At 40.5% G+C, this 12,547-nt stretch overlaps 1 protein-coding gene across 2 annotated transcripts in view; it reads right to left on the bottom strand.

The window, feature by feature from the left end:
• The window catches only part of ptn (pleiotrophin), a 49,361-nt gene that overhangs the window by 11,237 nt on the left and 25,577 nt on the right, over positions 1 to 12,547 (bottom strand). For both annotated transcript variants that reach the window (XR_013821172.1, XM_079870155.1), the window contains exons 2-4: positions 4,840 to 4,928; positions 4,196 to 4,369; positions 6 to 164 (exon numbers count right to left, since the gene is read on the bottom strand). Coding sequence is in view for 1 of the 2 variants with exons in the window: in XM_079870155.1 (XP_079726281.1) it covers positions 6 to 164; positions 4,196 to 4,369; positions 4,840 to 4,927 (421 nt within the window). In the remaining variant the exon portion in view is untranslated. The remainder of the gene's footprint in view (positions 1 to 5; positions 165 to 4,195; positions 4,370 to 4,839; positions 4,929 to 12,547) is intronic.

Here is a 12,547-nt window from a genome sequence, read left to right as displayed (position 1 = left end):
TGTACCTTGCATCTTGGTCTTGGGTTTGCCGCAGGGTTTGGTGGCGCTAACGGAGTTGGGACAGTTAGCATCCATCAGCGCTCGCTTTAGCACACCGGTGCGCGTCTTCATCCCCGAGGTCGAATCACACTCCCCCCACGCCTGGAAATCATACTTACACTCTCCTGCCCAAGACAACAAACACAACCTCATTTGGGGGAGTTCACGTGCAACATAATCATATGCAGCATGTCAGAAACTGCGGTAACACTTTACAATAAGGTGCATTAAGTTAACTACATTAGTTAGCATTTAAGGGGTGGTTGATTATGATTTCACTTTTCTAACTTTAGTTAGTGTGTAATGTTGCTGTTTGAGCATAAACAACATCTGCAAAGTTACAACGCTCAAAGTTCAGAGCAAAGGGAGATATTTGCTTTTAAAGAAATTGCTTTTTAAGGACTACAACAAACGGCTGGTAGAGACTACACCACATTCCTCCCGGGTTAGTGACATCACTAACCCTAAAATTTACATAAACCCCGCTCCTGAACACGATTTATAGATTATCAAGACAGAATATGCTAATCAGTGACTAGAAGATAACTACACATCAGCTTCATAAACTCATCAACTAACCATTCAGAAATGTTGTCTACATGTTGTCACTTCTTCTTGAGTCTCTCCATCATTATCTGACTCCGGTTTGAACATAAAAGGCTAAAAGTTTTAGAAATTTTCAGTGTGTGTCTGTGAGAGTGCAAGCTGTTGAAGCTCCGCCCCCTGTGCCAGGAGCAGCAGCTCATTTGCATTTAAAGGGACAGACACAAAACGCTGCGTTTTTGCTCACCCTCTAAAATTGACAACTTTAACATGCTATATAAGAATATCTGTGGGGTATTTTGAGCTGAAACTTCACACACACACCCTGGGGACATCAGAGATTTATTTTACTTCTTGTGAAAAGGGCATTACACCACCCCTTTAACTAATAATGAACTGCACGTATACAGTATTTATTAATCTTTGTTAATGTTAATTTCAACATTTACTAATACTTAATTAAAATCTTGTTAACATTAGTTAATGCACTGTGAACTAACATGAACAAACAGTGAACAGCTGTATTTTTTAACAAATACTGTAACGAATCTATTGCTTATTGTTAGTTAATGCATTAACTAATGTTAACTAATGAAGCTTATTGTAAAGTGTTACCGAAACTGCATTATAAAATACACTGTAAATGCAAAACCAAAACAAACATGCATGCAATCAACATGAAATCTACATTTATTGTGTCAGTACATGTTCCTGGTGTTATTGTGCGTGATTCATCAGTGTGTGTTATTCTGAAGGAATGCATTTTCGTCTTATTTTTCAACCATCTGTCATACAGAGAAACGTTCCACCACACAATAACTCCCAAAGTTTAAAACCACATTTTTTCTTGTTGAATATCCCGTTTCACTTGGAAACACATCCGATTATGGAAGTAAAATGGGTTCACAGGGGAAAAGAAAACACAACCCAGACTATATTAAATACAGGTTCCCTTACATCGAGGTTTGTTTTGCGAGGTGAATTATTACTGGCTAGAACATCGAAACTCAATTTTATCCGATAAACAAATTTAGGAGCCGTGTTGGGTTGGCACTTGATGCCTGATGTAAAATCTGGATCCTGAAGTAAAACCAATTGCGAGGTTCTGATCTATGCTCTCCTTCCTTTATTTTATCTCTCGTCTCATTTCATCTTTCATTCTTTCAGTGCATATGTTGGAGCGATTGCTCTCGGCCTCCGGCTGAATGGACGAGGGTTAAACTGCTTCAATCAAGCACAAAATTGTCTCTAATGACATATTTAAAGGCAGAGAGAATGTGATTACATGCGGATCCCGAATCAACACCCTCAGAAAGGAAACAGAGCTCTTGTAACTCAGGAGAATAAATTCTGCGCTAGACGTCTCAACACTAAACTACACTGACACGGCTGCTGAACTACACAGAAATACACTGAGGATTCATCACTCAACGTTTACTGTGATCATGTTTTATTAAGTCTGTGATTTCTGATGTTCTTTCAGCGCGAGACTGTCTTACACGATCCCGGAGAGAGTTCTTGGAGAAACACCCCAGTTTCAGTGTTTGTTGATAGTTTGTGTGTATACCTACAAATCCTGAGGGAAGGTGGCATATGCTCTCTCTCTCTCTCACACACACACACACACACACACACACACTCACAAACATACACAGATACTCTCACACAGATACTCACACACAGATACTCACACACAGATACTCACACACACACACACACTCACACTCTCACACAAATACTCACTCACTCACTCACACACACACACACACACACACACACACACACACACACACACACACACACACACACACACACACACACACACACACACACACACTCTCAAACTCACACACACAGACACACAGATACTCTCACACAGATACTCACACACACACACACACACACACACGCTCTCACACAAATACTCACTCTCACACACTCTCACACAAATACTCACTCTCACACAAATACTCGCTCTCACACACACACACACACACACACACACACACACACCTAACATTGTCCGGGAAGCAGACACACTCTGTCAGTTCAAAGCTAGATTAAAGACACATCTCTTTGACATAGCATTCACATAACACATTATAGACTTCTATAATTCAGTGTTAGGCTGCATAGATTAGGACAGCTGGAACCGGGAACACTTCCCATAAATCCTGATGTACTCGTTACATCATGAGAAAAATGGCATCTACGCTAATTTTAGTGTCTTTGTTTATCCCGAGGTCTTCCCGCAGCCTGCCGGATCCAGGCCGTATCCAGATCTGACGAAGGACCTTCGCCTGGACCCGATGACAACGCAGTGCTGAAGTGCCAACTAGTCTCTCCCTATGGAGGATCCCTCTACCACTCTACAGATAAAGCATCGTCAGGAAAACTCAATTTGCGTATCTACCCCGAATTGATAAAATAAAATAAAATTCTGAATCAAAACTATAAGGAAACACCAGTACTTTGTTTAGGCTTGGTTTGTAGGGAATAACAAACCTGAGCACATATATTCAAATGCACATAACTATAGAACCCATTCTTAATGCGCATGTGAACGCCATCAGCGTTTCTCACAGGATTGCGTTTAAAGTCTGTGTAGAGAGAATGGTGTCGTCTTAGCGGCCCCTAATTTAATAACAAATGATCGTTGCGACGGAATCGAATCAATCAAAACTAACTTTAGCTGGAAAATAACTTTATTAAAGAACCGCTATAAAGCCAAAACAATCGTACCTTAAATTATACGTTTATCTCTGTAAAGCTGCTTTGAAACAATCTACATTGTTAAAAGCGCTATATAAATGAAGATGACTTGACTTGACTTGACTTGACACAGATACTCTCACTCTCTCACACACTCACTCACATACTCACTCTCTCACATACACACAGATACTCACACACACATACTCACACTCACACACACACACACGCACTCACTCACTCACTCACTTACTCACTCTCTCACATACACACAGATACTCACACACACATACTCACTCTCACACACAGATACTCATACACACTCACTCACTCACTCATTCACTCACTCACATACTCACTCTCACACACACTCTCACACACACACACACACACACACACACACACACACACACACACACACACACACACACACACACACTCACTCACATACTCACTCACTCTCTCACACACACACACACACACACACACACACACACACACACACACACACACACACACACACACACACACACAGAGAGATACTCTCACACTCAATCACTCACATACTCACTCTCACACACACACACACACACACACACACACACAGAGAGAGAGACACACACACACACTGATATATTCTGCCAGGTTGTTTCTAGGTCTCACTGTCATTTCTGAGGACAGAATTCTGGGAGATTGTCCATCTTGTAACTCCACAACTCAGGGCTTATTTACCCAGAGCCTTGTGTGTGTGTGTGTGTGTGTGTGTGTGTGTGTGTGTGTGTGTGTGTGTGTGTGTGTGTATGTGTGTGTGTGTGTGTGTGTGTGTGTGTGTGTGTGTGTGTGTGTGTGTGTGTGTGTGTGTGTGTATGTGTGTGTCAGCTGTGTGTGTGTGGCTTCTCACCTCCAAACTGCTTTTTCCAGTTGCAGGGGATCTTGCAGCGCTGGGTTTTGATGGTCTGCCTGCAGTCGGTGCCGGTGCGAGTGCCCTCTCTGGTGCCCAGGCCACAGTCGCCCTCGTTAGCCACACACACACTCCACTGCCACTCGCCACAGTCAGATTTACGCTCTTTCTTACCTGTCAGAGTGAGAGCGCACACACAGTTTCATACTGCACCTTACATCTGTACGTATGAGAGAGAAAGTGTGTGTGTGTACAAGTTTTCCCTTTTCCTCCCCAGGTCTGGTACATCATAAGTTGGCTGGTTTTTGTGACTTCTTTCGTTTTGATTGAAAATACTAATAATTTGCCTAATTTGTGTTCTTACTTTTATATATATATATATATATATATATATATATATATATATATATATATATATATATATATATAGATATCATTGCACATAATAAATATGTTCACATGTTCTGCTGCTTCTCGATGGTCTTATTCACTCTCCCAGTATTTTAATGGTAGCAATTGCTTAAGGGTGGCCTAATGTTCCTCTTCTAATACCCTAGACTTTTAAAAACAGTGAAGGTTCGTAACGTTAATGAGACAGAGCAGTCTGGGGTGATATAGAGCAGTGTGTGGTAATGTTCTGTTACCTTGTTTCTCAGTTTTTCCACCATCTGCCAGTGTCGTCGTGACAGTCAGGAGGGCGAGGAAAGCCACACAGACCCACTGCTGCTGCATTCTGGGGGGAAAATAAATGCACATTAAGGGCTCTATCTTGCACCCAGTACAAATGACTTTGTACACCGACGCATGTCTCATTCCTATTTTGCACCCGACGCACAGCGGACTTTTCCCTCCACAGACGCACGTCGGTAAATTAGGGAATGAGCTTGCGCTCCCGGGGGGCGGTTCAGGGAAAAGTGGAGGCGTGTTCCGGCGCAAACGTTCCCTGGTGCTATTTTGCAGTTTCAGAAAACAATTCCTCCTCTGACCAGGAAAAACCTCGTCTAAAGTCGGTGGCGCGTTCAGATGCTATTTTAAGGGCGCATGCTTGGCCATAATGTAGCGTGTGCACAACGCACATACACTTTGCTTCTCTCATCTACACAGATGCATCAGTTGACATTTTTGCAAACATAATTATAAGGAAAAATATTCCACACGAGGGAAATCATTGTGGTGTCCATGAAAATGTGAAAAATAGGCATAAATCTAGCTTACACATTTACCCAAATTATTATACGCCTGTTTAACCGAAGCTTATTTGGGTGTGTTTCTCCATCCCCAATAGGGCTGTCAACGAATATTCTAAATTCGAATATATATTCGAATAGTTTTAAAAAACTGGAATTCGAACGTGAAAATTAATATTCGAATGTGAATTTCGAATATGGAAAAACACGCCCGCGGAAGCAGAGGCACGGCTGTCTGCTTTGCGAGTGGGCGCGCGCTGCCTGAGGGACAGGTCACACGAGTCGCACTGTCTAGCACAGCGTCACTGCTGAAAGTTGACAGTGCACTAAAAAGACAATGGAATAAATTGCAGTCAGTTTTTCCTTTTTTTAATACCAGCACCAAGAATGTAAGTAGCCTTTTTCTTTTTCAATAGCACTTTATTTTTTATGAACCTCAGGGTAAAATTTCTTTGTTGTCACATTTCTCGGAATTGTGTGCCTCATTTTATTTAACGTTAAACAGAAAAGTTCCATGTTTACCACAGCACAGTTCGCTCGGAGCGTTCAATGTCGGTTCTATACTGTAAAACTTCAATTAATGTTAATAAATTTGTTTCAATCACTGAATAAAGCCTGCTATATTTGGGACAAGAGTCGCGAGCTTAAATTGCTTGCACAAAACTCTTGATCAGCACTCAACATGTGCTTATTGTTGTTGTTAATTTAAACCGTTAAGCGCAGAGAGAGCGTGAGCGAGAGAGAGAGAGAGAGAGAGAGAGAGAGAGAGAGAGAGAGAGAGAGAGAGAGAGAGAGAGAGGTCTGCGGTCTTGGCCATTAGTTTATTTACTTGGTTTTGTGTTGGTAATACATTGTCAAATATGTTTAAACTTAAATTAACTACCTATACAAGTAGTTATGTCTCTTTGTATTAATTTGTCCTGTTATTGACGTAATGCGCGTCATTGACAAAATGCGCAACCAGATGTTCGAATAGTTCGAATATTCGTGTGTTTTTTAGAGGGAATATTCGAACGTCATTTTTGAGCAATTTTGACAGCCCTAATCCCCAATGTCACTTCTCTGTGTTTTACGGCCCTGACGAGAACGTCGGTCTCCTCGGCTGTGAACCACTCCTGGCAAATCCGCCGTTATAATAGCAATCCGCCATGGAACAAGCGCATCTGCTCTTAAAGGGAATGTGAGATGACGCTCTGATTGGTTTATTTCACGTTACGCCCAAACCACACATGAGTAATGAAGCGACTTCAGACCAACCCATTTTAGATTTGCGTCGGGCGCAAGAGTCATTTATCCCGCCGGTATAATAGCAACAGCGCCGAGATCCGCCCACAAAGTTACTTGAGTTTCAGATCGTTAAAATAGGGCCCTAAAGGTGCAGTGTGTGATTTGTAGCGGCATCTAGTGGTGAGGTTGTGAATTGCACCCAACAGAAGTTTTACGGTGGCCGACAGGAAAAGATGTCATCTGAGACAGCAGAGTAGCCAGTTAAACAATGAGGTTTCTTTACAAAGATAAATGAAGAAATTATGTTTACTTAATTATTCAGTAAAACGATGTTATTGCGAATATTATTGTTACTTGTTCATCATTGTGTCAGTGTTTTATTCGCTGACTTCAGCTAGATTCTCTGCACTAAGAACAACATAGTGACGAAACGCATTTGTCCGTTCTGGGCCACTGTAGAAACATGTCGATGTAAGCGGAGAAATGGCTCATTCTAAGGTAATAAAAACATAACGGTTCATTATGTAAGGTCTTTATACACCACAGAAAACATAGATATGTATATTATATTGCATTTCTGTCAACAGATCCTCCTAAATATCACAAAATGCACCTTTAAAGGTATGGCTCGTAATACAACAACAACAAAACATCACACAAATATCTGTACCTGTAAGTGCTACATTATCATACATCTAAAGACTATCCTCTTTCTTTCAGGCGTTCTCTCTCAGTCTCAGGAGGGAAAGTAAAGGTGGATTGAATAATTAGAAAGCAATTTTATCCCAAACGCTCGACTGCACTTCAGTTACAGTAGCAGTGCAGCCCATCGGCGACATCACCTCCATTTCAATTACTTATGAGCCTCCCTCTCTCTCCTTTTCTCTTCCTATTTCTGCTCGGCTGATTTCCTGCTGTGCCCATAAGCACAGGCTTGCTGGACTTTTTTTCCCAAGTTCTGCCTCATGTACAAGTTGCTCAGCCATTTTCGCTCATCAGTGGCAAGTTGCATAAACTTCTTAGACTAGTCTTAAAAGTTAGCCATCTAATGTTTTTCTTCAAGACTGGTTCTAACATGTTAAAGTCAGTTATCAGTCTCATTTAAATCCAAATGTAAGACTGATCACCTATTGTTTTTTTTTTATTGCAAATGAAAGGATACATACATTTACAGTGAGAAGAAAAAATAATAAATAATAAAACAAGGGAGGTAAACGGACATTAAAAGAGGTTGAGTCTACACAAATCAATACAATATTACATTTTGTCAATATAAAAAATTTAAGTTTTTTTACAACAGACTCGAGGATATTATTTGTTTTAGAAACCTTTGGAGTTTAAAGGTTTTGACATTTTCTTAAAGGGACTTTATATCATAGGAGAATAGTCTAAAATCAGGATTACACTGAATGGTTCTGGCTTTATGAAGATTAAAATTGCCCAGAAGACAAAGTAATAATACCGTATAATCAAGATTAACATAGTTAGAATGAAAATCTGACAAAAAAAATTATAGATTCTGTTGATCACCTCTTGACTTCCTGCTAGTTGATCAAACTAGTTCTTAAGACATAGTCTTAAAGTGGCAAAGTTTATGCAACTGGCCTTTCTTTTTAAAATGTGAAAGTATTTATACATCATGCTATATGTAATGTGTTGTAGTGCTTTTAATTTATGCAGATCTTAATTCAAAATATTGTTTTACAGTAATGAGAACCTAATAAAACTCACCAGAATTATGAGAGTTACAACAGAGATGCAAAAGTAGACCCAGATGCATTATAGCAATGAGAATTTTGAAAAAGAAAATGTGCTGAATTGTCATGAAAAGAACAAAATTGACCAAAAAAAAAGAAAAAATGAGGCATGGTGATGTTTCTGCGAGATTCGTCCCATCATTTCTGTCTCTATCAGTGTGTTAATCACGGTGGACGTGTCCCTGCTGGCGCTCACACACACCTGAGCTGTTCCACATCAGTCAGACTGTGAAATCGTCAGCGCCGCATAATAACCGTGATTTCAGTCAGATGGGCAAAAACCTGCCAATCAAAAACTCATGAGTCCTGACATATAAAGCGCTTCGGATCGTTCAAACGTAATCTGCCCTCCAAACCCTGATTAGCAACACTGCAAGTGATTCTGAGGTATTGGATGAGAGAGGATCAGCCTCGAGTGAAGTGACAGGAGCTTTGAGATTTGAGGACTAGACGGCAGGGTTAGGTGCCTCGTGGAGACTAATTCAATACCCGAATGTCAACTGAACTGATTTAGCAAACGAGATGTGGAATTGTAATTAGCATGTACAGTTAGTAGAATTAAAACTGAATTAATTAAAAGAAACTGCTGTTTTAATAATACATTTAATTTCTTAGTATGAATTACGTAAGGAATAACTGACATCGGGCTGTTGAATTATTCAAATAATGCATGTGTGTGCACTATTTTTCTATAATTCAAGGGTCTGACGTCAATTATTCCGCCTATACTACGGTTTCCACATCTCAAAACATTGTTCAGATGATGAATTTCATGACATTTGTCAGGTTTTTGTCCTTAAAACACTATTGTGTGTCGGACTCATTTCTTACGCATCTCATTCCGAGCCTCTGTTGCTAATTCCAAAATGTCATTTTAGAGCTCGTAACATGAGCCACTGACAGCAGACTAATGCAGTTATTAGAGAGAGATAGAGATTAAAGGTGCTGTATGTAACTTTTTCAGCATTAAAATACCATGTTTGCATATATTGAGGAAACATGCTAAGTTCACATACTCGTTTTGGTCTGTGATACTGCATGTTGCCAATTTTCATTGTCCAGTGTGCTCGTTCCTGTTGCGTGTGCTCAAACTGGCAACCCGTGTGAGCGCAGTCGAGTCTGAGGAGCAGGAGGCGGGAGAAACGACGATCTCTGCCATTTTGAATTTGGGCTGCAGTGTCATTCTTACAGACTGCTGGCCCTATCTTGCACCCAGCGCAATTGACTTTGTACACCGACACATGTATCATTCCTATTTTGCACCCGACGCACAGCGGACTTTTCCCTCCACAGACGCACGTCGGTAAACTAGGCAATGAACTTTCAGCGGTTCAGCGAAAAGAGGAGGTGTGTTCCGGCGCAAACGTTCCCTGGTGCTATTTTGCAGTTTCAGAAAACAATTCCTCCACTGACCAGGAAAAACCTCGTCTAAAGTCAGTGGCGCGTTCAGATGCTATTTTAAGGGCGCGTGCTTGGCCATAATGTAGCGTGTGCACAACACGCATACACTTTGCTTCTCTCATCTACACAGATGCAGCAGTTTCCATTTTTGCAAACCATACATAATTACAAGGAAAAATATTCCACACGAGGGAAATCATTGTGGTGTCCATGAAGATGTGAAAAAATAGGCATAAATCTAGCTTACACATTTACCCAAATTATCATACCCCTGTTTAACCGAAGCTAATCTGGGTGTGTTTCTCCATCCCCAATGTCACTTCTCTGTGTTTTACGGCCCTGACGAGAACGTCGGTCTCCTCGGCTGTGAACCGCTCCTGGCAAATCCGCCGTTATAATAGCAATCCGCCATGGAACAAGCGCGCCTGCTCTTAAAGGGAATGTGAGATGACGCTCTGATTGGTTTATTTCACGTTACGCCCAAACCACACCTATGAGTAATGAAGCTACTTCAGACCAACACATTTTAGATTAGCGTCGGGCGCAAGAGTCATTTATCCCGCCGGTATAATAGCAACAGCGCAGAGATCCGCCCACAAAGTTACTTGAGTTACGCGTTTGATACTTGCGTTTCAGATCGTTAAAATAGGGCCCTGCATCTTTAAGGTGTGTGTGAATTACCTGAGTCTGAGCGTCTCTACCAGTGTTGGGGGTAACTCATTACAAGTAACTTGAGTTACGTAATCAGATTACTTTTTCAAGTAACTAGTAAAGTAATGCATTACTTTTTCAATTTGCAATAAAATATCTAAGTTACTTTTCCAAATAAGTAACGCTAGTTACTTTTTCACATTTATTGACTGACAGCTCTCCTGTCCCCATGTTGAGAGAAACAAAGTGAGGTGGTGGTGTGTGCGCTGTGTAAACATGATGGTTATTGTAGTTATAGAGTAAATGTGAACTTACTCATCTCACTGCTCAAAATAAATAAAAACAGTAAAATGCAATCTCAGAATTTTACTCAACTTTTATAATTAACTATTAAATTACACAAATATACTTTGTGAATTTAATCTCACTTTATTAATGTCTTTGCTGCTGACCTTCAATGATCTAATTCAACCATACTAATAAGCAAAAATTACTTTATAAGATTTAGAAATAAGAGTTTTGAACTTCCTTCTCCTGTATATTATTGTTCTTTAATCCAGAACAGCAGCGCAGCTGAAAGGTTTGAGCGGCACCCTTTACTGTTAAGCGTAAATATACATTTCCTTTGGCCTGAGGCTTATTCAGTTCACTTTTGGTGTGAAAGGGTCTTAACATTTGCCAAAAATATAACTTTTATGTTTGTCTTGTTATTAAAAAAAACAAACAAGCAAGCCCAGCCCAGGTGAGAAGAAAAAGTAACGTAAAAGTAACGTAACACATTACTTTTGCTGATAAAATCGTCAGTGCACTGGTGACAACACGTTTCTGTGCGAGTGTGTATGTGTGTGTGTTTGAGCGGGAGAAAGAGAGAAAGTGCTTTCCAATTCCGTACATAATAAAACGTAATTTTGTGGCAAAAAAACATGGAAATAATTTGTTGTTTTTATCCTATTGTGTATTATATTTATTTGCTTTCTCAGTGTCATTATGGGTTTTGGTTCTTTTGCTGTTGTAATGAAATGTGTGATATGAAAATGTAATGTGGTCAAGACCTGCTGGAACTACTTTAGCCCTGAAAATAATTGCACACCTTAGAACGTTCGTCAACCAATCAGATGCAAGCATTCAACAGCCCCATAGTATAACCATAAACATGTCATCACTTACACAACATATGGGCAATAATCAATGCTTGCAATTCCAAAATCTGATTTTCCTAACGCCCGATATCCTGGGGGACATTTTTATGGTTGTGTTGGACTAATGTCATTCCTCTTTTGTGTGACTGTTTAATTCCTCCAGTAAATTCCTCTTCCAGTCGTTCCGATTCAATTTCAACTCATGAATTGACTCAACTCTTCAAGTCTGAATTTTTCCCGATCCTGCTAGACAGACACCATGAATATCTTCACGTTTAACCTCTGCACACCCTAAAGCAAGTACACTAGTGTCACATGACAAATGACTCGTGCTTTCTTACAAACCCCTACAGAATGAAGACATGAGGGGGGGTCGGCCGTGTGTGTGTGTGTGTGTGTGTGTGCTGAGGTAAAGCTGTTATCCCACTCTAACACTCCATTAGCTCATTGATCAGTGTAAAAGCAAGAGGGAGAGAGTGACAACGTGATCCATCAGAGTGAAACACGCACACACACACACATACACAAAAGACACTGTACTCGTCGTTAACAATTGAGAGAAGCCTGGTGCATTGGCTCTTAAAGGCATGGTTCACTCAGAAAACCAGACACTGTTATCATCTACTCATCTTTATGTCACACAAAACAAACACAGATTTCTGTGCAAGTTATTTTTCCATAGAATGAAAGTGGATGGTAACCGGTGGCCAAAAGCTCTCCCAAAATTTGGGTCTGTTCCTCACATAAAGCTATGATATGACTATCATATATATAGTGTAAATCTTATGGACTGCTCTTCTGAGCGACGATGTGTATTCCCGTGTGCTGTGATTGACAGGGTTTTATCCACACTGAGTCTGGCTTTGAGAGGAAAAGCTTCATGTTTGATCCAGCAACTCAGACTCAGACCCAAACCCAGATTTGTTGGGATCTGGCTGTTTGTTTCAGTGATCAGGCGGTGGAGCTTAGTGGAAAAACGACAAGACGTTA

This window comes from Squalius cephalus (genome assembly GCF_949319135.1).
Source record: "Squalius cephalus genome assembly, chromosome: 4".
NCBI classification, from domain to species: Eukaryota; Metazoa; Chordata; class Actinopteri; order Cypriniformes; family Leuciscidae; genus Squalius; species Squalius cephalus.
Note: the sequence above shows the minus strand (reverse complement) of the source record. Positions and strands in the feature narration are given on the sequence as shown.